This window comes from Xenopus laevis, chromosome 2S (assembly GCF_017654675.1).
Source record: "Xenopus laevis strain J_2021 chromosome 2S, Xenopus_laevis_v10.1, whole genome shotgun sequence".
Taxonomy (NCBI): Eukaryota; Metazoa; Chordata; class Amphibia; order Anura; family Pipidae; genus Xenopus; species Xenopus laevis.
Window position 1 is genome coordinate 69,207,932 of NC_054374.1, and position 27,866 is coordinate 69,235,797.

Sequence of the window (27,866 nt, forward strand, 5' to 3'; positions counted from 1 at the left end):
ATGAGACATTATGGATTAGGTGCATCCATATCACAAATTACAGCATTTCATGAACAGAATACGAAGGAACCTAGTGAGCTATTCTTTTATTTCAACAGAAATTTACAAAAACATAATTTACATTAACATCTTTACAACTAATAGGCTTCTGAGGGTCTGAATGTATGTGTCCAGTCCTATGTGCACATACTGTATGCTAATCCCATGCATAACATGCCTGGTTTCAATAAAGAACATGACCAGACAAATTCAGTGGCCCGTCTTGTCCTAAATATTGGTACTGACATTATTATCCAAATAATAGATCAAACAAATTCTTGCACTGGAAACCTCCACTGTCCCTTATTGGCATTGATATGTAAACATTTAACTGAACTGAATTGTTTCAGACACAAATCATGTTCGTAGGACACTTTCCTGAGATGACCTGTTGCTTCAGCTACACAGACCCCAGCCCAAAAATACAACGGCCATTCCTATACAGAACCCAGCAGAAGTAGGTTTTACAGATCAAATTTTAAAAAACCAATGCCAGTCTGATCATGGGGCTTTTGATCACCTGAGGCACAGAAAACTGTAGGGCTAGCTACATCCTGAACACAAGCAATGGAGTCTATTTCCCCATCATCTGTGAGACACCCTTTAGAATTAGAAGCCCCACATACAGCTCCTCCTCCCCATCCTCCATCTAAAGATTACACCCATAAACTGTGGGACCCAGAGCTCCCAAACAAAAAGCAGCTTTGCAAATACAACACAAATGACCGACGTCTGCCCCCCCCCCAAACAACATGTTAGTCTATAGAGTGAAGAGTGAGCTGTACAACAGGTGCCAAGTTTGTAATCAGAGCCTGACCCCCGTGCTGGGAGGCATCATACACTGTGTGTGTGTGTAACTCTAGGAACGAGGAAGAACTTTCACAGAGAAAGGGTTATCTTTGATGTTTGCCATGAACTTAGAGGGGAACGAGAGACTTGAGTTGGTGAAGGGGTTAATTTAAAGGCTCACTGCATATTATTAAAGGGCAGCAGAGCGAAACACAGAGCTCGTAATTCACCTAGAAAAACCACTGCACAAATGCACTTTGTAATAATGTGAGGAATGATTGTACTTGAGCTCACTGGCCTATCCAGACTTATTGCAATCCCCTTATCCATTGGCTGCATGATGTACTGGCATGTTAGGGGTTAATACCTTACTCTGACGCTATTTTGTAGGTGGCCTTACAGTCTGGGGTTAATGCTCATTAACCATTTGGTACAGTGATCATACTGGTATAAGATATCTACCCACTGTGCCCAGGTGCACAGACAGTGCCACTTAATCAGAACGGTAGGGGGGCAAATCAGCTCATTCCTCCTGTATGTGTGAGTGTGTGTGTGACTGTGTGTGTGAGCAGGTCCGGAGTGAGAATTAAAATAGGCCCTGGCATTTCAGGTACAAGGAGGCCCAAACAGCCCCCACCAGCCCACTAAATAGTGACTTTCTATGGCACTTTATAGCAGCCCCTCTGGTATTTGCCAGAACCCACAGATTGCCAGTCCGGGCCTGTGTGTGAGTGTGAGTGTCCATACAGTTAGTGAGCAGCTGATGCCCAAAAGACAGGCTGCTGGTACTGTTCCCGGAAGAGTCACCCACAAAGCTACACTGCCAACTATATCACTTGTATTGCCTCTGTCAGTGTTGTGCCTCAGTCTGTGGGAAGGGGGAGCCTCTGGGCTCTGAATCCACGGGAAGGAGCCTCTCACCATGCAGCCCCTCTAATACCAGTTTCCTGTGCTCTCTGGTGTCACCCTCTGGTGTCAGTGGGGTGGGAAGGAAACTCTGTGTTTGTCTGAGGATGCATTTTGTAATCAATCTTAAGCAACTTGTTTGTGTAGAATTAAAGGAAGATTAGTTCAGTGGAAATGCTGCCTTGGTTTATTGGGGTCTGAGTATTACGCACCCACCATTGAAAAGATGTGGCAGTAGCCCTGGGGTAAAATGCAGGGTTTGGTGCAATTGTTATGGCACAGTGATTAAGTTGGGTTGCTCATTATACTAGCATTCTATATAAATGGTGTTTCAGCAGACACCAAGAAGCGAATCACTCATTTCCATTCCACTTGCTGGCAGGGCCACCAACCAGGTGACTGGTGGGCTAATAATCACATTCCTTCTAACTTGGTAGAAGGGGCCCCTGATTACTGATGGCAACCCTGAGTTACTGGGCTCACATGCTCAGCGTTAGTCCCCAGTTCTGTGTTAATCACACAACATTTAAATAATGTAATATATTTGAAATTCAAATTTTCTACTTTTTTTATGGGCAAAACTGTCAAATTCAACTAGGGATTTATTCAAATTTGATTTGAGTTTTTAAAAAAATTAATATTTGATTTTCAAGATTTATCATAAACTGGCCCTTTAAGAACTCAAATTCGACTATTCGCCGACTAAAACCTGATGAATTCTTGTTTAAGTCAATGGGGTCGTCCAGGAATCAATTTGAAGTTTTTTGCAACTCGAATAGAGTTTTTAAAATTCAAATAAAATTTGATTCTAATTCGATTCAAGTTTTCGGGTCGATCCTATTCACCGGAGTTTAAAAATTTGATTTTTATAATAAATTTTGATTAGTCGAATTTTGAGTTCATGGGGAAGCGATTTTCAGCAGACTTGCTTCCCGTTGGTTGTGTAGATTTTCAGCAGGCAGAAAATGTCCACCTTCCATTGACCTTATTAGGACTGGTTATTTTTTGGCCAAGGGATTAAACTAAATGGCTCTTATTTGTTAGGTTAGAGTAGGTTTGTAGGTTAGAGTAGGTACCTGCTTAAAGAGTCTACCTTGACGTGGTGGCAGGCTTAATAATCTTCTGGCCAAAAGTGTTTCATTTATTTTTATAGCTCCTATGTCTGTGTGGCCTTTATACTGTGCGGTGGGGAGGGAGTGGGGGCCAAATAATTATATTATATGGGCTCCTATTATTTCTAATGGTGGCCCTGGGTGCAGCAACCAAATTGAGCTGTGAACCTTGACCCTTTGCATTTAGTTTAAAGGCTCCATTAAGCAGAACAATAAAGAGCAGCCTGTATGTATGTATGTATGTATATTTTTATTTGTAAAGCGCTCCTTGAGGGCAAAGCACTGTACAACAAAACAAATTAGTAGTAACAAACAAGGGGTCATTGGAATAAAAAGTAACAATAAGTGCATTATTAGAATACAATTCACAAAAATATAAAATATAATTACAATGCAGATTAAGTGCTCAGTGTCAAGGAAACAAAAGGCTAGAGGACCCTACCCCGTAGGGCTTACAGTCTAAATGGGAGGGTAACATACAGACACAATTCAGATGGGTATTAAGGTGCTGTGGGTTACAGTTTGTTACACTGTTATATAAGTTCCAGTTCAGGTGTTATCCAGGTGCTCCCAGAGGTAGTCTTTGAGTTTTGTTTTGAAAACATTGAGGGAGGATTCTCTCCTGAGAGATTCAGGAATGGCATTCCAAATGTAAGGAGTCGCAAGAGAGAAGGGTTTGATACTGGAAACAGCAGTAGTAGTGGGGGGTACAACCAAGCGGTTGCTCTGAGAGGAGCGGAGGTTTCGGGCAGGAACATATAGAGAGACAAGAGATGAGATGTAGTTAGGTGCAGAGGAATGAAGGGCTTTGAATGTTATGAGGAGGAGTTTATAAGTTATTCTTTGTTTTATAGGAAGCCATGATAAGGACTTCAGCAGCAGAGGGGCCTGTACCCTTTTGGATGAGAGGAGGATAATTCTTGCAGCAGTGTTTAATACAGACTGTAGAGGGGAGAGATGGGAGTTAGGGAGGCCAGTTAGTAGAAGGTTACAGTGATCTAGTCTGGATAGGATGAGAGCATGCATGAGCGTCTTGGATGTATCAGGTGAAAGGAAGGGACGGATTTTGGCGATATTGCGTAAGAAGAAGTGACAGGTTTTGACAGTGGTGTTAATATGATCAGAGAAGGAGAGAGAGGAGTCAAAGATTACCCCCAGACAGCGTGCTGAGTTGACAGGATTAATGAGCATGCCATCAATAGAGACAGTAAATAGGGGAGTAGGACCAGGCTTAGGTGGAAAGATGATAAGTTCAGTTTTTGTTAGGTTGAGTTTGAGGTGGCGCTAGTTCATCCAATTTGAGATAGCCAGGAGGCAGTTAGAGATCTGAGCCTCTGTTCCAGCTGTTAATGAAGGGGTGGATAAATATATTTGGGTATCATCAGCATACAGATGATAATTAAAGCCAAATGAATGGATGAGATCTCCCAAAGACAGAGTGTACAGGGAGAACAACAGCGGACCAAGTACGGAGCCTTGCGGCACCCCCACATTAAGTGGAACTGGAGATGAGGTTTTGTTATCATAGGAGACAGTGAATGATCGGTTAGAGAGGTAGAAAGAGAGCCAAGATGCAGCCTGGTTACGGATGCCAAGCGAATAGAGAATCTGCATCAGGAGAGAGTGATCAACTGTATCAAATGCAGATGATAGGTCAAGGAGGAGAAGGATGGAGAAGTGACCTTTGGCTTTGGCAACCTGAAGATCATTTGTAACTCTGCACAAAGCAGTCTCAGTAGAGTGACCAGGCCGGAACCCAGATTGCAGAGGGTCCAACAGATCATGGGTGTGTAGAAAGTTAGTAATACGGGAGAACACAATATGCTCTAGGAGTTTAGAGGCAAGTGGTAAAAGGGAGACAGGACGGTAATTTGATAGACAGGCTGGGTCAAGGGTGGCCTTTTTAAGAATAGGCTTTACACAGGCCTGTTTGAAAGGAGAAGGGAAGGTTCCAGAAGCTAGAGAAGAATTGAAGATGTGAGTAAGTAGTGGGGTAAGCTCTGCAACACAGTGTTTGAGCAGAGGAGAAGGCATAGGGTCAAGGGGGCAAGTTGTGAGTGGAGAGGACAAAAGAAGCTTGGAGACTTCAGACATTGTTACCGGAGGGAAGGAATTAAGACATGCAGAAGGGGGCTTAGGAAGGAGGAACTGGTTTACATTAGTAGAGGTAGGGATCTGATTGCGGATGGACTCTACTTTGTCTTTAAAGAAATCAGCAAAGTCTTGAGGAGAGTGTGTCTGGTTGACTGATGCTGTGGATGAGGGATGGAGAAGAGTATTGAATAGAGAAAACAGGCGTCGTGGGTTGGATTTGTGATTGTTTATAAGGGTACTGTAGTACTCTTGTTTGGCTTTTGACAATGCAGAATTGAGGCAGGACAATAGAAATTTATAGTGAATAAAGTCTGCTTGCGTACAGGATTTTTTCCACATACGTTCAGCAGATCTCGTGCAGGAGCGTAAGTATCTGGTTTGTGAATTCAGCCAGGGTCGTGGGTTCAGAGCACGTGAACGCTTAGCCTGTAAAGGGGCAAATGAGCCAATGGTTGAGGATAGTATGTGATTATATTCATTTACCAGGATATCAGGATCAGACGTTTCGTTAAGGGAAATGAGACTGGACCTGAAAGACTGAGCTAAGGCTGGAAGGTCAATGTCACGTGTATCCCGGAATAAGACAGTGGGGGAAGAAGCAGGTGGGCATGGAGAGTGAGAGATGGAAAATGTAACCAAATTGTGATCGAAAAGGGGGAAGGGTTCACTGTTATTACACATATTTAGAAAGCACCAACATATTCCTCAATGCTGTACAATCAATGGGTTTATACATTAACTTTACAAGAATACAATAAAATCCAATCCAAAAATGTAAAGAGGACCCTGGCCAAAAGGAAATCTCAGTATGTTGTAGATAGTTACATAGTTAAATTGGGTTGAAGAACCCCTACGTTGCTTCAAATGAAAGTTCTTTTCTTCTTCTCTGAAGGGGTGGCCTCTGGTACGGTGATCCTCTTTATGGGTAAAAAGGTTCTCTGCTATTTGTCTTTAATGTCCTCTAATGGACTTGTAAGGTGTAATCATGTCCCCTCACAAGCACCTTTTTTCCAGAGAAAACAAACCCAACCTTGAAAGTCTACCCTCATAATTTAATTCTTCCATCCCTCTAACCAGTTTAGTTGCACATGCGATTAAGAATAACCTAGCTGAATCAAACTGCCAGAGAGATTTTTTAATTATAATTGAATTGAAATGGCAGATGGCAGGTACCCTGTTCTTGTTGGTATTGTGCAGTGCCCCTTTTGTCCATTTATTAAAGCCACTGTTGTGAATCTATAACTTATTGCATCTTGTAATTTGCATAATTCTGATGCCATTACATACAATAAACACAGACAGTACTTGCCCCTATTATCTTCATTTTAGAACCCTGCTTAGGGCTAGGCAGAACATTTTTATACAGTTACCTTCAGAGTTTCTGGACTTTCTAGTTCAGCAGCTGAAGGCCCTGCCTACTCTAACCTCAGCCTGCTTTTTCTAATTAAATCCATACCTGGTGTAATCCTATAATCTTTTGCAGTAAGTGCCTCTCATTAACCTAGTATTCATCTGCAGTAGGTAATGTGCCTTTTCCAGGCATTATGTACTTTACTAATTAATCCATTTCTTTACAATGCTCTCAGGTAGATTCCCCACATACACCGTCTGACTATCCTTCCTGTCCTAACACAATAACCAGGCAGCAGGTTTCCATCACATGTCCATATTATCAGGTTAGTTTGTTGAAACAACATGATTGACCTATGAAAATTAACTATGATTCAGTTTTTGACTGTGCTCCAACCAGTTTCACAGGTTTGTCTCAGTACAGGAGCGGTTGTGTAGGAGCCTGTTCACTCAGTGACACCACCCTAAGCAAATGTAAGCTCATTAGAATTCTAATCAGACTAAGACAATATTATAGAGTAATTTTGACTTATCTAGGAGTGACTTCCCTGTTGCTTTTTTGTTAAAACCAAGACGTTTTGGAGCTGAGAAAAATAGAGTTGGAGAGAAGACACAGAAAACATTTGAATATTAAAAGAAAGATACATATTTTTAGGTGCTTGCTTTTATGACTATGTGGCAATAACTTCTTTGTGTTTGTAAGAAATAAATGTGCTTCCTAGCAGCTTTTCATTAAATAACTTCTATTTTCCTGTAGTAAGTAAGGGGGTGAGCACTGCTAGTAGGGCTACAAAATTGTTATGTCAATTTGAGCGAAAAGAGAGCAAAATTTTCAACAATAAGCTTTGATCTGTTTACTGCAGATGGAATAATGGAAGCAAATCAGTAATTGGGTGCTATGGGCTACTAGACCAGGGGAAAAACCTGCTTAGCATTAATAAATGAGCCCCATGAGGCTCAAATCTGGATGCAGGTCAAGGGTATATCAAGTATAGAGATTATACAGGTATCTGGTTTGAAATAAAAAAAACCTGCACTGCCCCATTCTTTGTTTTATGGGCAAGTTACAAGTATGAAGCAATGCTGTGTCTTAACATGTAGCACTTAATATTGCATAATTTATGCCGCTTGACTCTAATATTAATGTATTTTTTAAAAAAAAAAAAGGCAGAAGATTGCCTCTCCTGTGGTGGCAAATTGTCAAAAAATGCCATTCAATTAAGAAGAATCAATGTATGTAAAATTGTTTACATGTTGTTGGCACCAGGCTTAAAAGCAGAGAAACTACGTCTTCTGTGTTCTTCATACAGCAAGTTATTTTCAGATGCCTAGTCTGACATTTTCTTTTTTATTTACTGGAGTGCCCCATTATCTGACTCAGCAGATTGTATTATCATGAATTAATTCAAGTGACGCCTTTATGGCGGGATGAGACTTATTGGTCAAGTAATGAATAATCTCCTGAAACTTTATGTCATAGTATCTAAACTGACAAAAGCAGCTATTTGCCTATAAACTCAAACTGAAATGTTCATGTGGAAGGGGACTGTAGCACCTATTATTAAAAAGATGTTTCTAAAATACTTATGTTTCAGAGCTCATTTTTGCTATTAAAAATTAGTGGTATACATTTCTGAGAAATGCCTTGATTAAGCTATTAAAAAAGTAGATATTCATATCTTCTGTACAATTTTCTTGGCCAGATTGGGAAACTGGACAATTTTGTGTGTTTGTTTGTGCCTGTGCCATAGAAAAAATATTTGAGTTTGAAATGCAATAACCATGGTGTCATTAAGCAAAGGATGCTTGTTTTCCTCCACTAAAGCTGGCCAATGAGCTGATCTTTGCCTGATATGCCTCACATTGAGGTGGACAATACTGAGCTGATCACTACAACTTTAAATATGGTAGACCGGGCTGGTTTTCAGTGAACAGGAGGACTGGCACAGGTCCTAGGTAAGAGATTGTAATCACTGTGGGGTGGTGCCTAACAAATTGGCAGCCCCAATGAATATGCATTAAATAATAGTGTGTAACATAGGCAATATAGTGGGTTAAGTCAAAGAGATACTGCTAAGGAGGACATAAATACTTGAAACTTTATTTATACTTTATTTAATAATAAATAATAATTGTGACATTGTATGTGCCTAAAACAACTCTCTGCATTAGCGAAAGCAGGAAACCAGTCATTCATATGGGAATCATCTGCCAGCACCAGTACTAAGGGCTTTTGGGGAGGGTATGGCTTGAGAATTATGTGAATAGCAGAATGATTCATTTAAACTTTATTAAATTATACTGTACCTTTTTCACTTCATGCACAGTTGCTCCCTTTTCTGGCAGTTTTGCTATCTCTAGTTTTTGCTTTCTTTCTTCTATATCAATGGTTTTTACCATCCAGGGTAGTAAAATACAAGGAAGTACAACAACATAACAATGCTTACATAAGTTTTACTTTTGGATAAATGGCCAAACACAAGGCAACTAGAAAATGCTATTATATTTGTACAGAGCTTATATTATTATGTAAAAATTAATAGGTGCCCTTCTTAGTAGAAGTCTGGCATTTGCGCCATAGTCATGCCTATCTAGCTCCACCTATGGCCACAATCTTGAAAATGTAGATCTCTAGCCTTGTTGCTTTAAATGTATTTTGGCAATTAAAGGAAAAGGAAAGGCTAAAATTAAGTTGATTAAGCTTTATCTGAAATGTCTATATAAATATACCAGTAAACCCTCAAAGTAGTGCTGCTCTGAGTCCTCTGTCAAAAGAAACATAACTCCTTCTATTTTGTATACATGGGCTTCAGTATCAGACATAGACCTCCAGGGCTAGGGCTTGAGCATGCTCAGTTTTCTCCTCTCCCCTCCTCCTCCCCTCCCTGCTGTAATCTGAGCCCAGAGCTATGAGTGAGCAGGGAGAGACTCAGGCAGGAAGTGATGTCATACCAAGCTAATATGGCAGTTGCTATCCTAAACAAACAGAGAGAGCTTCTAGAACTGTTTACTGAGGTATGGTAAAGCATTCTGCAGAATACATATAGTCTTATAGCTTGTGGTTAATCTATTGGCAATAAACTTCTTCGGTAGCTTTCCTTCTCCTTTACGTACAGGTATGTGGTCTAGTCTAAAGAATGTTTGGGAGCTGGCAGCAGTCAGCACACTGCATTGTAGGATAGGGGCCAATCACCAGCTAGGCTGACCTGATAGGGAACTGAAGCCTGTATTTGCACGTCTGACTACAAGACTTTGATTGGCTATCCCCCTCCTAATATGCTTTTGGACACACCCCTATCTCATATCAAACATAGACAGGGACAGTGGCAGAACCATAGGGAACTCCAACATATGGGTCATTTTTAAAGATTATTTTTAGGCCAGACTGAAATAGGCACATATAGTATTAATTTCTTTAGTTAATATCAGTTTGTTAACATCAGGTAATATAGTTACATAGCAAGTTAGGTTGAAAAAAGACAAAGGTCCAAGTTTTATTTTTACGTCTATATATCACTTGCCTAACTGCTAGTTGATCCAGAGGAAGGCAAAAAACCTAATTTGAAGGCTCTCAAAATTGCCTCAGAGGGGGGAAAAATTCCTTCCTGTCTCCAAGATGGCAATCAGACTAGTCCTTGGATCAACTTCTACTACAAGCTATCTTACATAATTCTGTATTCCCTCCCTTGCTAGGAAGCCATCCAACCCCTTCTTAAAGCTATCCAATGTATCAGCCAGTACGACTATTTCAGGGAGAGAATTCCACATCTTCACAACTCTCATTGTAAAAAAAACCCTTCCGAATATTTAACCTCCATTCTTCTCATCAGAAAGACTTAAGGTAAATAAAGCATTAGACTAGATTATATTATTATATATATCATTATTATATGATATTTATACATAGTTATCATATAACCCCTTCAGTGCCTGTTCTCCTTAGTTTAGTTGCCGTTCTCTGCACACTCTGTAATTCAATATGTCCTGTTTGAGCACTGGAGACCAAACTGTACAGCATATTCTAGATGGGGCCTTAGCAGGAGGAATAACCATCTCCTCATGCAAATCTATGCCCCTTTTAATACAGATCAAGGCTTTATTTGCCCTTGATGCTGCTGACTGGCATTGCTTGCTACAGCCAAGTTTATTATCTACAACAGGGGTCCCCAACCTTTTTCACCAGTGAGCAACATTCAGATGTAAAAAGAGTTGGGGAGCAACACAAGCATGAAAAATATTCCTGGCTTGTGTAAAATAAGGGCTGTGATTGACTAGTGGTAGCTTCTATGTGGACTGGCGGCCTACAGGAGGCTCTGTTTGGCAGTGCACCTGGTTATTATGCAACCAAAATTTTCTTTCAAGCCTGGAATTCAAAACTAAGCTCCTGCTATGAGGACACTGAGAGCAAAATCCGAGGGGTTGGGGAGCAACATGTTGCTCACAAGCTACTGGTTGGGGATCACTGATCTACAAGGATGATCGCAATACTGAATAGGGAATCAGGCTTAGATTTTTCTCCCTATCCCTCTCTATTTCTGCTGTATGGGATCTGGACCACATGAGGCATTGAAACCCCAGGGATAGGGTTGCCACCTTTTGCTAAATTTTTTACCAGCTGGTGGGGGGCGGGAACAAAAAGGGGTGGGGCTATGATGTAAAAGGGGCGGGCCAAGGCGCTGAGATTTCTGAACTGAGGACAAAAGCTAAGTTTACAGGGGATTGGGGGCGGGCCGAGGGGTCTTTTTAAGGGTATTACAAGGGGGAGTAGTTCCCCAGAGGATATAAAAAGGGATGTTGCCATGTGTTCTGCCTCTTCCCAGTGCACCCATTGTAAGTGAGGTGTTGTTGCTAGGGCCTGAGGTGGAGGAAATCTAAGAATAAGTGAACCAAGTGTCAGGTCAGAAAATGTAATAGGTCACTATAGGAGTGACAGATAGGTTCAGGAAAGTTAGTGAGCAGCTAAGGCTCCAATAAGGAGTTTAGTAAAGGGTTAGCACCCTGCAATGACAATGCTGCCAGGTTAGGGACTCAAGTGGATAAGCTCAGGGATAGAGAGATCCTTGGAGTGTAGATCCAGCTGTGAGATTCACCTTCAATGAATATCGTGCCCCAAAGGCAGGAAAGGCGGCTAAATTCACAAATCTGAATAGCAAAGGATCATACAGTATCCGTGAGTAATACTATTGTGTGTAAATGACCTGCTGCCACTACTTGCTAAGTGTACACACAGTAGCCTAAGTGAGTTGTGGTCCCACTACATCACCCCTTCATATCTTCCCATTCCAGTGTAACTCATCCTCTACTTTTCCTTAGCTGGACCTAACCTTATATAGTCAAATTAGTATTACAGAATAATGATGTACGGGTTGGGTGGGCTCGGGACGACTTCCACAGTACGTCCTTGGGCAGGTTCGAGCTGAACTTTAATTTCCATTCTCTTTGCCCACAGCCTTCTTCTGCCCCACTTCCGCGCTCGCCTTTTTTATATACTTGTGCAGGCCCCACCTTGCCCCTTTTGTGACATCACAGTGGGGCGGGCCCGGGCAAATAAAGGGGGGGGAGCATGCCAGGTTAGGGTCGGGTTCGGGCTGGGGTGCAGCAAAATAGGGTCGGGTGCGAGTCAAGTTTTTCTCAACCTGCACATCACTATTACAGAACACATGAAAAATCCACTGCAGGGATACAAAAAAACGCTCATCTGTAAGACATAGCTGTAACATAGCAATATAAATCAATAAATGACAACTTCAGTGTAAGCACTATGTTATTGCACTGACAGGCACAGGATTGGACTGAGTGCAGCTACGTTGAGCAAAGATTGGAAACATTTATTTTTTTTAAAAAAAGCATATATTTTCAGGCCGATGTCCACTCTATGTAGCTGCACCGAAGGCCAACACTGTGCCTGCCAGTTCAACTACCCAAAGCATTTAGGAGTGGATCTGCTTCTCTCGTCCTGCCTACAAAATGCAGCAGAGAGAAGTGGGCCTTGCACCCAGTGTGCCCTCATTTTTTTATATCTGGTTTAGTGATGATTTTCTCCTCCTGCAGTAAAATGCCCTAAACACATTAATTATACTTGAAGCTAATTTCAAGATTCCTAGACTGTAGATCTCCTAGTTTGACCTTGTTTGCTTTGATTAAATCTTAAATGACCAGCTGTGTTTTAAAGACTATGTCTATGAGAAACCTGCAATGCCTGCTCAAGGTGCAGGCATTGCTGGTTTTTTTTTGGAAGGAACTGTTTTCTCATGTGCAATAGGAACTTCTTGTTCCTTAAGCAGCTAGGCTAGTAGGTCTAACATCTGCTCACACTGATTACAAGTCTATGGGCCAGTGACAATAAAAGCATCTGAATAGCATATAACTCCTTCTGTCCTTTCTTCTAAACCAGGGGTAGGCAACCCGGGGCTCCGGAGCCTCATGCGGCTCTTCATCCTGCTTGCTGCGGCTCGGTCTTGCGGCTTTGCCTGTCATGTCGTCCATACAGCCCTCGCACCTGCTGGTGGCTTCTTGAGCGTGCGACCTCGGTAAGCTAACGGTTAGCTTACCGCAGTCGCACACTTAGGAAGCCGCCAGCAGGTGTGAGGGCTGTATAGAAGTCCCAGGAGTGACAGGCAAGACTGAGCCACAGCAAGATGATTCACCATGGTCCTTACCGCGGCCACACACTCGACAAGAGAGGGAAGATCGGCAAAAGTCACATTAAACATGAGAAGAATTACATTTAATAGGGCAATTCAATGTTTAATTTATTTCAAAGTAGGCCTTCACATACACACTGCACTTTTGTTTGTTGTATTCTGTTGTTGTAACAGTTAAAATTAAAAAAAGGTTAAAACATTTAAAAGTTTATAAGCTGTGTTATGTTTTATGGCTCCAGACTATTTTTCTTTAGTGGAAGAAGGGGCAAAATGGCTCTTTTGATAGTAAAGGTTGCTGATCCCTGTTCTAAACACACTGTCTAATCTATGGTTATCCGTTGTTTGACATAAAATAGGTTCTCTCTTTTGCAACACATAAAACTATTGGTTTGCAAAAGCAGCATTCTAAAAGCAGGCTCTATGTCAGTATATGCCAAGTGCTGTAGGGCCTGCCTGCTTGATTATTTTTAGCACTAAGTCCAATATCTAATAAGACAGAGAACACAGCTCTTCTTCCAAGGCATCATTAATTGACGCTCGAGAGGGACATGGCAATTGTTCAATTTGCCCTGTTATTGGGGCCTAAGGTACCCTCATTCAGCCCAATTACTGTATTCTTCTTTCACTACCTTTCAGGATAAAATTTAAACTATTAAACTTGACATTCAAAGTAATTTACAAGTCTCTTCCTCTCTGGACTTATCTCTAAACTGCTTGTTAAGCTGGCCATAGACGTGCAGATTTTAGACTTGTATCTGACGAACGATCAGATGTCCCAATTTTTCAACCTGCCAAAAAATGTCAGGACGATTGTCATAACTCACCCTGGTGGACTAGTGGGCCGGTGGGGGCGCCCGTCGAGGTAATGTTTTCCCCTCTGTGTCTGCGGCTCCTATAGTGCACTTCTGGGTTTTACGCGTAGCAAGTGTCATGACGTCATAAATATTTAAAGGGGCTTTGGGCTGGAAATCATTGCCCATTGTTAGGTCTTATTCCTTAGTATCTGGGTGTGATTCTGTCTTGTTCTGATCCTTGCCTGCCTGACTATTCTGAACTCTGCCAATTCTGACCCTTGCCTGCCTGACTATTCTGAACTCTGCCAATCCTGACCCTTGCATGCCTGACCATTCTGAACTCTACCGATATTGACCCTTGCCTGCCTGACTATTCTTTGAATGCTGCCTGTACAGACCCCGGCCTGATTGATCTTGCTTAAACTCTGCCTGTACCGACCACTGCCTGTCTGAACCTGCTTGAACTCCGCCTGTATGGACCCTGGCCTGCCTGACTACGCTTTTCGTCTACTCCCTGAACCGTTGCCTTCCAAAACCTTGATAACTCACATGCCCCTTTGCTCGTTCGGAAAATCTACTTTGCTCCTCACAGGTTAAGACTTGGCGGCATCCAGGTCCGGATTGAGGATTAAAATTGGCCCTGGCATTTTAGGTACACAGAGGCCCAATCAGCCCACATAGAGGCCCAAACAGCCCCCACCAGCCCACTAAATACTGACTTTCTAGCAGCCCATCTGGCATTTGCCAGAACTTCTAATGTGATCTCAGCCATCCCTACACCTTCTCTCATACCCTCTCCTTTATGAGAGAAGCAGTGTTCTTTTTACCTCTTGTATTGATCAATATTTGTGGGTTATTTGTGTGTTCAATATGCTTTTGTATTAGTATACATCTGCAGTAGTACATTTATTAAGTGGCATTATTGGTCTTTGCAACATTGCCACAAAAATATTTTTAAACTTCTTTCTCGCTCATTCTTTTTATAAAATATGTCTGAATGTAAGTTTGAGAATATAGAACCTGCATGCAAAACCCCGTTACATCATTCACATGCTGTCACACACAAAAATCCTCTTGACCATGGCACTATGAATTCTTTTGTTTATCTTTCTATTTTAACTGATCTTTTTTATCTCCGATCATAGCCCCTGCCATGCTTTTGGATAACTCTAATTTATCCAGATATTTAAGATCCCCCATAGCCTTCTTGGTCCTTGGGTCCACAAGTTCATGAATGTTAGAAATAGGGCATTTAAATATATTGCTGCTAAACTGATTCCATTAATATCCTCAATGTTTTCTTTTTGCTGACCCATAGTATTATTGTCTTTGAATCCTGTGTATATTTTTATTAAATTTGTTAAATTCTCTTTTTTCTGCAATAAGGGTCAGGGTACATGCTCAGATTCGGGGAGATTAGTCACCCGGCGGAATACCTCCCCGAACTGCTAGAATGTAAAACACAGGCGGGATGGCACTCGGATGGCTTCGTATTCTGCAGTTGCCCGAAGTTGCCTAACACTTAATAAATGCCTAGCACTATCTGCCTTCTTGCAGCTCCCATTAGAAAAATCACTTTCAATATAACCCATGATTGAATAGCTCCTCTTGATGGTGCTGTAATGGATCATGTTGTATATTTGGGTTCTTTTATCTGCAAAGAGATGAAAATTCCTAGCTCACTGGGACAGAATTTATATTTTGTCACCCTAGGAAAGCAGTCTTTATAAAACCCATCCCCACCACCTGCAAGAACCCCCTCAGGAGCAAAGTCTCCTCTTGCCTGCTGTGCTGTACTTGTACAGGGAAAACTAATGCAGTCCCTGGTGAATCTCCCTAAAATGCAACTTTAAAGGGATACTGTCGTGGGAAAACATGTTTTTACAAAATGCATCAGTTAATAGTGCTACTCCATTTTTCAAAAGAGCAATGAATACAAGAATACAATAAAACTCAATCCAAAAATGTAGAGAGGACCCTGCCCAAAAGGAAATCTCAGTATGTTGTAGATAGTTACATAGTTAAATTGGGTTGAAAAAAGACAAAGTCCATCAAGTTCAACCCCTCCAAATGAAAACCCAGCATCCATACACACAACCCTCCCTACTTTTAAATAAATACTATATACCCATACCTATACTAACTATAGAGCTTAGTATCACAATAGCCTTTGATATTATATCTGTCCAAAAAATCATCCAAGCCATTCTTAAAGGCATTAACTGAATCAGCCATCACAACATCACCCGGCAGTGCATTCCACAACCTCACTGTCCTCACTGTGAAGAACCCCTACGTTGCTTCAAATGAAAGTTCTTTTCTTCTAGTCTAAAGGGGTGGCCTCTGGTACGGTGATCCACTTTATGGGTAAAAAGGTCCCCTGTTATTTGTCTATAATGTCCTCTAATGTACTTGTAAAGTGTTATCATGTCCCCTCACAAGCACCTTTATCCAGAGAAAACAACCCCAGACTACCCTCATAATTGAAGTCTTCCATCCCTCTAACCAATTTAGTTGCACGTCTCTGCACTCTTTCCAGCTCATTTATATCCCTCTTAAGGACTGGAGTCCAAAACTGCACTGCATACTCCAGATGAGGCCTTACCAGGGACCTATAAAGAGGCATAATTATGTTTTTATCCCTTGAGTTAATGCCCTTTTTTATGTAAGACAGAACTTTATTTGCTTTAGTAGCCACAGAATGACACTGCCCAGAATTAGACAACTTGTTATCTACAAAGATACCCTAGATCCCCTACCCCTAGATCCTACAAAGACCCCTAGATGGACATAATGAAAGCAATTTAGAAGTTATTTGCATCAATCTGTCCTCTGATTCCTGGTGTCAGTGATTGTAAGTAGGGATGCACCGAATCCAGGATTCGGCCTTTTTCAGCAGGATTCTGCCCGGCCGAGCCAAATCCTAATTTGCATATGTGAATTAGGGGCGGGGAGGGAAATCACGTGCCTTTTTGTTACAAAACAAGGAAGTAAAAAATGTTTTCCCCTTCCCATCCCTAATTTGCATATGCAAATTAGGGTTCGGATTCGGTTCGGTATTCGGCCGAATCTTTTGCAAAGGATTCGGGGGTTCGGCCGAATCCAAAAAAGTGGATTCGGTGCATCCCTAATTGTAAGACTAGATTTTTGCTAATGGCACATGCTACTGCTATTGGTTGTATGTCTCACTGCTGCTAGTCACATGATTCTCCTGAGTAAATTGTTGGTTTTCAACTGCCACTGCCCAACTGTCTTTTGGACGGTGGAGAGAGAGGCAGCGAGCGAGAGAGATTGCCACATTGGATGCTATAAAAGAAGACAAATTTTGGATAAAACGACATAGAATTACAATAAAAGGAGAAGGAGAAGGAAGGCGAAGATGAAGAAGAGGAAAAAGAGGAGTTTGACTCCAGAAGAGAGAGAACTTCCACAGGATGAAAGTTGGAAGAAGAAAGGGAAGAAAGAGAAGAAAGCCAAGAAGCAGGATGCAGAAGAGAAGACCAACTACAGTCGAAATAGGAAGAAGAGACACACTGAGAGTAAAAAAACAATTCCTGTAGGGGAGAAGCCCCCTGAAGATGGAAGGAATAAAAGGAAAGCTGTTAAAAAAGATCAAACTAAGAAGAGAAAAGAAAGTCTCTCAGATGTGACAAGTAAACCTGAGAGCAAGAAGAGAAGACAAGAAGAGAAAGAAGAAACAACTAAAAGTAAAAAGAAAACCGGCTTAGAAGAGATGAAAATTCCTCAGAGCAGCAGAAGAAGGAAGGAGCAGGACAAGAGGAAAAGACCAAGGAGCCCAGAAGATCCATTGGAAGGTAAGGGGAATATGCAAGAAACATAATTCATTATTATTTTCTGTTACATCTACTTCTAATTATTTTTAATATAGAGTCATGATAGTTATTTAACTGCCCACATTGGTGGGTCCTGTTGGGGGTGGGGGTTTCCACAAATCCATCCCTCTGCTTTAATTAAAACTTCTGTATGTTTTTAGAAAACATATATTAACAGTTAGGTGGAACAGTTAGGACAGTTAGGGAAAATTGAAAACCCCAAAGGCTTAAATAAAATCCATCTTACACTTAATGCTAGGAATACTCACAAATAATAAAGATAAAGAGTTTTTCTTTAAATGTGGGTGCTGCCTTAGCTACCATTAATTGTTATGGAGATACTTATAGGTAGATAGATATATTTAGGAAAATATACAATTGTAACCCTTTCGACACCCTGTTGTCTGAGTTACATTCCACGTGTGGCGCTTACCTGATGACACGGGACAAACCTGAGCCACTCCGCAGTGGTATTGGGAGAGACTGGGTACCTGGTACTTACTAGCGCAGTGCCTCCACCTAGTGGGATCCGGGAATGACCTACGGTTGGCCCCACTAGGAATACAGTAATAACACACACATTATTGGTTAAACAGTTTATATAAAATAAATGGGCACCTAATACATGCAGCACTCCTAACCGGTGGCAATAGGGCCTCACTAACTAACTTGCTAGCGCAATCTGTCTAGCTAACTAAGAAAAATGGTAAAGTCCTTTAATGTCCTTTATTACACAGCCTGTTTATCTTCAGCGCTCTTTAGGGTACTGTCCCTTTAAACAGGATACTCACAAATCCTCTTTGGATACTTCAGAGCTCTCTTTAGGTGAATCCAGCACAGTCAGTCATACAGTGCGATTACCAGCCCCTTTGGATGCTCAGATAGGAATGTCCTGCTGGTTGTTCCTCCAGTCTGTATTCCTCTCACACTCTCTGTCTCTCCAGGCACAGTATGTGGCTTCCCTGTGCCAGCCTGATCCAAATGAATGCCTTTGGTGCAGCCTCTCAGCTCTCTTGCTTCCTTCTCTGTCCACCATGCGGCTCTCTATGCCAGGCTTTCTTCTTTGCCAGTCTCTGTGACTTCCTTTTCCTGCCTGCCACTCCTTAGCTGCTGTGTCACTTCCTACTGCACTGAATAGCTGGTTGCTAGGTAACAGCTTACAGCACACAGACACAGGCTCTCTGCCCTTACAGGGATAAGTGCAATGATTTTGCGCGGATTCCCTACACAATGCATAATATATTTTGAAATGGGCTTTTGACTGAATTTGTTTTGTTCCCACAAGGTGGAAGTGGAAGTGCACCGAAGAAATCCCATGTGGATGAGAAAAGAGCAGCCCCCCTGGACATACAGAGGTACAAATTCCACCAAGAGCTAGGAGAAGGCACGTTTGGACAGGTGAGTGCGGCGCCTCCCAATATAGAAATCTCTTTTGTTATCTGATATAAATCTGTACAGAAAACATGGAAGTACAATCAAGCACTTGGCAATGTCTTTAAAGGGGTTGTTCACCTTTGAGTTAAAGGGGTGGTTCACCTTAAGTAACTTTTAGCATGTTATAGAACAGCCAATTCTTAGCAACTTTTCAATTGGTTTTCCTTATTTATGTTTTATAGTTATTTGTCATTTTCTAATTCTTTGCAGCTTTCAAATGGGCATCATTGTCCCCTTCTAAAAAAACAAATGCTCTGTAAGGCTACAAATGTATTGTTATTGCTACTTTTTATTGCTGATCCGTCTATTCAGATGCTCTCCTATTCATATTCCAGTCTCTTATTTAAATCAATTCATGGTTGCTAAGGTAATTTGGGCCCTAGTTACCAAATTGCTTAAAATGCAAATTGAAGAGATGCTGAATAAAACGCTAAATAACCCAAAAACCTTCAATAACAAAAAATTAAAACAAATTGCAAATTATCTTAGAATATCACTCTCTACATCATACAAAAAGTTATCTCAAAGGCGAACAACCCCTTAAACTTGATGTATGATAGAGTGATATTTTAAGACAACTTGCAATTGTTTTTAATTTTTTATTATTTGTGGTTTTTGAGTTATTTTGCTTTTTATTCAGCAGCTCTCCAGTTTGCAGTTTCCGCAATCCGGTTGCTAGGGTCCAAATTACCCTAGCAAGCATGCATTGATTTGAATAAGTGACTGGAATATGAATAGGAGAGGCCTGAATAGAAAGATAAAAATAAAACGTAGCAATAACAATACATTTGTAGCCTTACAGAGCATTTGTTTTTTTAGATAGTGTCAGTGACCCCCATTTAAAAACTGGAAAAAGTCAGAAGAAGAAGGCAAATAGTTTAAAAGTTATAAAAAATAAATAATGATGACTAATTGAAAAGATGTTTAGAATTGGCCGTTCTACAACATATTAAAAGTTAAATTAAATGGGAGGAAGACCTAGGAGTCCTCACTGACGAACAGTGGAAGTCCCTCCTCAAATCATCCAACAGAGTATCTGTCAATCCCAGACACAAAATTCTACAGTTATATTTGACACACAGAGCATACTATACCCCCACCCGCCTGCATAGAATCAATCCTAATCTCTCCCCTAATTGCCTTAGAAAGTCAAGAAGTCAGAGGGTACTCTAGTACATACACTATGGGCCTGTCAGGATATTCAAAACTATTGGACAGCAATTGTGGATATGTTATCGGAAGTGTTAGGCCTAAGGTCCCTGATCCACTAGTCTGTATATTGGGTCTGTTTACAGGAATTCAAATGCCCTCAACCACAAATATTTTTATGAACAAAGCTTTGTTTCAAGCCAGGAGGTTGATATGCCTTAATTGGAGGTCGGACAGGCCGCCCGCCCCCAACTCATGGGTTAGCACAGTGATCCCCAACCAGTAGCTCGTGAGCAACATGTTGCTCTCCAACCCCTTGGATGTTGCTCCCAGTGGCCTCAAAGCAGGAGCTTGTTTTTGAAATCCAGGCTTGGAGGCAAGTTTTGGCTGCATAAAAACTAGGTGTAATGCCAAACAGAGTCTGAATGTAGGTTGACAATCCACATAGGGACTACTAAATGGCCAATCACAGCCCTTATTTGGCACCTCAAGAACATTCTTCATGCTAGTGTTGCTCCCCAATTCATTTTACTTCTGAATGTTGCTCATGGGTTTGAAAGGTTGGGGATCCCTGGTTAGCACAATGTCCAACATTGGGACGCTTGACTTCCTAACTCTAAGAAAAAGGGGTCAAATGGAAAAATTCCATCAGATCTGGTCCCCTTGGTTGATGAAATTTCCCATTCTGTAATGTTTATCTCACTTCATGACTGTCAATAAACTTACCTGAACAAACAAAAAAAAGTTAGATTAAAGGTGAACAACCACTTTAACATTCTGATTGACTCTGATATTATCAGTCATTCATGTTGTAAGCAGCATTCAAGACACTCTATAACTTTTAATCTCTTTGTTCTGCTCTTAGGTGATGTTGGCATCATATACACCGAAGAAACAACTTGTTGCAATTAAGACGGTGCCCAAACAACCCAGCAAGGGCAACTATACCTGCATCATGAAGGAGGCCCGACTCTTGAAGATCGCCAGAGGATGCCCCTTTCTATGCCATTCTCATGCCACGTTCCAATCCGAGGTACAGAACACTGTTTATATTGATACAAATCTGTTTCATTAATGGTTTGACTTTCTAAGGCCAACTTAATGCCCATAACAAGGGAAAACACCCTTTGATAACTAACTAGTCCCCAATTCACCTTGCTTGCTGAACAGTTCTGTGCCATATATTCCTCACTAATTCTTCATTTGTCTCTCTAACCAGCTGCATGCCTTCTTCGTGCTCGAGTATGCCGACGGGGGAACACTGCACAAAGTTATTGCAGACCAAGGAAATCTGTCAATGAAAAACATCCAGTAAGTGATAAGATTCTTACTATAGAGTAGTGCTGTCTAACTGATTCCCCCTTGTGTGACCCCCCCACATGAAATTCTGCCTGCTGTGACTTACCATGTGTAAACTTTAAAATGTATCACTACAGATATTAACTGGCCCCTGCATTGTTTAAACCTCAAATTCAGACCGTAATCTCCCCTGAATTGTCCACACTTCTAACACCTCTATATTTCATACCCCTAAAGCCCTGTACTGTTCACACCTCAAACCCAGACTGAAAGTGCTCACGTTGTTCACTTGTACACACTCAGACGAAGGGGCACCAGCATTTATGTCACTGTATGTAGCACAGTATGAACTGTTTATCTTAGTGGTCCTGATAAGTTTCCCTGTCTCCTGCTGTATTTTGCCTTCCCTATACTCCCTGTATGCACCATATTCTGCCTGTCCTACACTACCTATGAGACATGAGCCTGGTAGGGTTTGTTCTGGGGGTTTGTTAGCATTTGAAAATAATTGTTAGGGGCCCCTAAGATGTTTAATCATGTACTGGGGGTGCTGTGTTATCCACAGGGGAGGAGGAGGCACATGGATTTAAGGGTATGTTTTAAAGGTGAAGGAAAGGCATCGTACACTTCGGGGTACCAAATGTTAGGCACCTCCAAGTGATTGTATCGACTTACCTGAAACCCCGGGCCGGTGCTCCTATCAGTAGAAAACTGCACCGGCCCAGGGTTATACCAGTGAGCACCACCTATAGGTGGGCCATGTGGGGTCAGTATGTATCATAATACCTTTTAAAAATGTGAATAATAAATATTTAATTTTACTGAAGATGAGCCTTGGGACATATATCTTTTGATTTAATTTTTATGGCCAGAAAAATCATGTATCATGGAAGTTGGGCAGCACTGCTATAGAGGAATATAGAGTAAGAGAGACAGCGTATGATACAGACACAGACGTAAGAGTCCAGATTATGCCAATGCTCCCACAGGGCTGAGCAATACACAGAGGAGCTTGGGAGTAGGAGAGCAGACTTTTTGTGCAGGACTGCAATATGTCAAACTAATGTTTCAGTCAGCACAAAATCACATCTGTAGAAAGTAAAATAGCAATTTATAAATTAATTGAATTAATACATTACAATGTCCTTCATGTAAATTGACACACTGCTGTGTATTGGTTCTTGGGCCTTTGCCTGAATAAGAAAGGTGTGTGCACAGTAGCAGAACCAGGGCACCACTAAATTGTATGAAAGGACAAGAAAAGTCAAATTTAACAGGTGATAGGTAACCCCCATGATATTTGATAAGTATCCCCCATGGAATTAAGCTGGTTGCCTTTTTTTTTTTTTTTTACAGATTCTACACTGCAGAGATGGTGATAGCCCTACAGTTCCTTCACTCCAATGGCATCATTCACCGGTGAGTTCTTTTCTCTATTCTATTCACTGGTAGCATGATACAGTTCACATCTTGATATCTCTTGATACTTAACTCTGCTAACTAGCAGTAATGTTTGCACCCCTTATATCTGGTTCAGCGTGTTAGGGACAGTTCCATGTAGTGGCTCACACTCTGTCCAAACTCACAACAAATTGTAATTTAAGACTTTCATTTTAACCAAGCAATGCATCCTTTTCTCTGTATAATCTGCCTTTACTGTACCACTTCTTTTTTTTAAATATCCTTTATCTATTGCTATTTTCTTACTACTTAACTTTATTGCTTCCAGATGGGCCTATTCTAAAAGTATCTATTTTCTTTTACCTTTTAATGTGCATGTACTTACTTACCCTTGACTATCACTCTCACACGTTTCTCTTTCTAATATTTCCTGAGTTAATTTCCTGTGCCTATGTTGCAGTGATCTGAAGCCTGAAAACATCTTGGTGGATAACAACGGGCACATCAAGATCTGTGACTTCGGCCTTGCTGTTGAAGGAATGTTCGCCGGAAAGAAAATCAGCGGATTGACAGGAACACCTGGATACCGTGCGCCGGAGGTCAGAAATCTTTTTTTTAATGTAATTTATACACAGATGAATTCAAATCTATTTGTCTTTTTCTATTTTGGACACCTTTGCTGTGTCTAGTTTATATAACTGTGTTTCTGTTACCCAAGAAGATAATTAGTTCTTTTTTTCTGAAGGTTTTGTCATTGGGGAAGTACGATGCTGGAGTGGACTGGTGGTCATTCGGGGTCATCATGTACGAAATGGCCACCGGCAGACAGCCATTTGCCCCATCACTGGTTTCTGCACAGGAGTTGTTTGAGATTAAGGAGAGGAAGCTTGAATACCCGCGTCACATGAGCCAGGAAATGCTGGACCTTCTGCCAAAGGTAAGTAGAAACAGAGGTCAGGTACATGGGGGCACAGGGTACAGGGGTCAGGTACATGGGGGTACAGGGGTCAGGTACATGGGGCACAGGGGTCAGGTACATGGGGGCACAGGGTACAGGGGTCAGGTACATGGGGGTACAGGGGTCAGGTACATGGGGCACAGGGGTCAGGTACATGGGGGCACAGGGTACAGGGGTCAGGTACATGGGGCACAGGGGTCAGGTACATGGGGGGCACAGGGTACAGGGGTTAGGTACATGGGGGTACAGGGTTCAGGTACATGGAAGCACAGGGGTCAGAGGTCAGGTACATGGGGTACAGGGGTCAGGTACATGGGGACGCAGGGGTCAGGTACATGGGGGGCACAGGGTATAGGGGTTAGGTACATGGGAGTACAGGGGTCAGGTACATGGGGGTACAGGGGTCAGGTACATGGGGGCACAGGGTACATGGGTCAGGTACATGGGGGCACAGGGTACAGGGATCAGGTACAGGGATCAGGTACAAATAGAGTGACAGGATTCCATGACCTTCTTTCTCTGTTACATGCACGTTCATTTCCACCAATGTAAGCAGTGCTCCAAATTCAACTTAGAGGGTTAAATATAGATACATTTGGTGGATACTTATAAGCTGGACACCCCTCCTATTGTTGGATGGTGCCTGACTTTACATCTATTATATTCAGATAAATGTTTGTTTTCATTTTAAGCTTCTGGAGATGAACAAGAGCAAACGCTTAGGAGTAAATGGCAACATCAGGAAGCACTCATTCTATGCCAGAATCAACTGGAGTGAGCTGGAAAACAGAAAAATAAAGGCACCTTTCCAGCCCAAAATTGTAAGTTGATAACTGAACCAAGCATTGGGAGTCGGGAAGGCCAAGTTTTTTTTATTGGGGAGACTAAAAGGCTGTTTACTATATTGGAGCTTTTCATAGGCAGTTGGTTGGTCTTTGCAGAAACTGAGCTTCCATATACCTTGTCATGTCATATTTTTCTTCTTTGCATGTAACTATTAAGCTAATTTAAGGGCATAATACTTCAACCCTCTTAACATTTTCAGGCTTATAGCCTGGAGAAACAAAACTGCTTATAAATATATTTCAAAGACCTGCAATTGCCTTTGCACAGTCCCAGATTTATTACTGATTTAGTGCTCTGCAGCAGCTTCACAGTCCTTGACCCAGTTGAATTAAACCTGGATTGTTTTGCTTCCAAGAAGGATTCAATATATTTTAGATAGAAAAAAATACAAGGTACTTTTTTAATATTACAGAAAAACATTTAACTATTTCTGGATAATAGGTTTCTGGATTATGGGTCTTAAACCTGTAATATGTAGTAAGAACCCTTCTTAATTATGGAGTGCAGAATTTTTAAATAAATACCCGTTTTTAGCTACGCGTCATTCATATATGTGACCATACTGTATCATATATTATATGTTCATGCTTAAAATTATATATAATACAACAAAGTGTGTTGCTTTCTTTTGATAGCCACCAGCAGATAAATTACCGGTCATACATCCAGGATTCTGCGCTGAGACATCTAAGAGAGCTAATGTGGAAGGCTTCTCCGATGTGGATTCCAACTGGAAATGGCAGGAGTAAAGTGTTTTCTGTGCTCATGTGGACTAATCTCAAACTGCCTGTATAGCAAGTGATGACAGCAACGTACCATCCATGGCCAATTCCATCAATGAACATCAGATCTGCCGTCTACTGTCTACTGCAAGTGTACAAGTGTCTGTCTGTACAGCCAACTACACCAACACCACATGGGATCCTTGACAGAAGGTAGAAAGAACTCGAGGCATAGTGGTAAGTGAAATGAAATAAATCTTTTAGAATGGGAAAGATGAGATAGGGTTACTTATAGGAGTATTAAATGATAGTAAAGTTGTTGAGGTATTAATGGGACTTTCATAACATTGAGGCAACTTGCTAATGTGCTTGTGCTCGTAGACTCCTAGAAATGTGTATTTTACATGGGAGGGGACATATTTTTATAAAGTAATATACAGAGTTATGCTATGAACAATGCACTCTTTTCTTCTTTAGCACACAATACATCACAGGAGGCCCCACCAGAAGAAAGGAATAGCTGCAGTCCGGACTTTCTAAATGGACTTTCTCACAGACCCTTGGATAAGGGTAAAAATGTATACTGAACATACAGTGCACTTATGGTAATCCAGTGCACTGTTAATTAACAACGTTCAGTATACTTCAGTTTCTTTATATAAGGTAAGGTTTAGGGGTAAGTATAGCATTAAGTAAGTTTACTTCCTTTTCTAACTTCCATCCCATTGTTTTACTGTTTTCTTATAGATAGGATGTTATATAGAAATAGAAATGTTAGGATTCCTTCTCATCTTTACTCCTGTCCCATTCTTTTCTTTTACCATTTTCATTTCTCATTTTCCTCTTTTCCTCTTTTTCAACTTTAATATAATGTAAGTTAAGGTAAAAAAAAGGGTGGGTGGGTGGGTGGTATGTTATATTGGAATAGGAATGTTACAATTGTTTCTTTCTCTTCTTTTATGCTCTCCTGTCTTTTCCCTGTAGTTTGTAGCACATACTGTACATTAAATGTAAAGTTTATGGGTAAAAGTATACAGGATATGGCAGTGGTTATGTGGGATAAGGGGTATATGTATATAAATATGGGTACTATAAGGGTTATAGTAAAGGGATATGGGAATAGTGATGTTGAATAAGGTATATATGTATATAATTATGGGATATAATTATGGGATATGGGTACTAAAAGGGTTATAGTAAAGGGATATGGGAATAGTGATGTTGAATAAGGTATATATGTATAGAATTATGGGATATAATTATGGGATATGGGTACTAAAAGGGTTATAGTAAAGGGATATGGTAATAGTGATGTTGAATAAGGGATATATGTATATAATTATGGGTTATTGTTACTATAAGGGTTATAGTAAAGGGATTTGGGATTAGCTATGTGAGATAAGGAATATGCCATATCCTGATAGAAATTTGCAGCAAATCATAACAGTAAATTAACTGCTGAAGAAACACCACTTTCAGCCTGTTTACACTGTGATTTGCTGCAATAAGTATGAAAGGTATGAAATGGTGTGTGAATGTAAATAGGGATCCCCATTGCACCAATGTTGAAGATGAACATAGCGCACCTTCTGATTGGCTGCAAGTTTAATTTAGTTCACCATTAAAATGTAGAAAAATCTAATGAGGCCGTCTGTATGCTTGTGCCTCTTTGTCCCAATAGGAGGGAGTAATATTGCAGCAGATAGAGCTGCAGCTTGTAGGCCCCTTATTAAAAAGAAAAATAAGCCCATTAGCGTTGTGAATGTGAAAGTGTAAAGTTTTAGGATCAAAGGAATAAGAATAGACTAGGCAGAGCTGTAGGTCCCTAAATGCTGCCTAGCCACAACTCCCTCCTTCCCCTCCCCACCATGAATCACATATATAAGTCAAGATAAATAGGCCCATAATAATCCTCATCCCCCATAACCAGGCCTTTTAGATAATAAAGGCTGCTGGTATTAATAGTCAGTAGAAAGTTGATCCAGGGACTGGTCCGATTGCCGTTTTGGAGTCAGGAAGGAATTTTCCCCCCATCTGAAGCAAATTGGAGATGGCTGAAGATGGGGTTTTTTGCCTTCCTCTGGATCATCCATAATAAACCTGACGGACACGCTCACCCTCAATTACTGTGTAACGGTGTCCTTAATTCATCTATAGGGTCCATCAAATTCTTACTGAATAGGGAAGTACTAGGGGAATTATATAGTTAGCAAAGCAGTGGGGAGTGGAATTCCAGTCTCACTGACCATGGGATTTGCCACAGGGACAGAGAAAATAGTGAGTGAATGAGTGAGAGCATGTGGGTGTGCGGAAGTGTGTGTTATTGTAGATTATTCATTGGGGAACTTTTGTTCCTTGCATCTCCCAGTCTGATCTGAGGAGGAGGGGTCCCATGACGGCTTATATCAGCCGGTATCTGGCCAGATAGGGAACTATTGCAGCAAGTCATCGGGTGAGCCATTTGCTGCAATAGGTGTGTGAATGGACAGTAACATG

General features: G+C 41.2%; 1 protein-coding gene across 1 annotated transcript; it reads left to right on the forward strand.

Annotated features, from left to right (window-relative positions):
* LOC121400780 (protein kinase C delta type-like) lies at positions 1 to 26,229 on the forward strand. The gene is made up of 11 exons (XM_041584732.1): positions 1 to 73; positions 17,145 to 17,543; positions 18,847 to 18,959; positions 21,010 to 21,177; positions 21,364 to 21,455; positions 22,800 to 22,862; positions 23,305 to 23,443; positions 23,590 to 23,781; positions 24,495 to 24,623; positions 25,284 to 25,607; positions 25,848 to 26,229. Exons 1-10 carry the CDS (start codon positions 1 to 3, stop codon positions 25,395 to 25,397), a joined length of 1,482 nt encoding a protein of 493 aa, XP_041440666.1. The 3' UTR covers positions 25,398 to 25,607; positions 25,848 to 26,229.
* Positions 26,230 to 27,866: the final 1,637 nt, after the last annotated feature.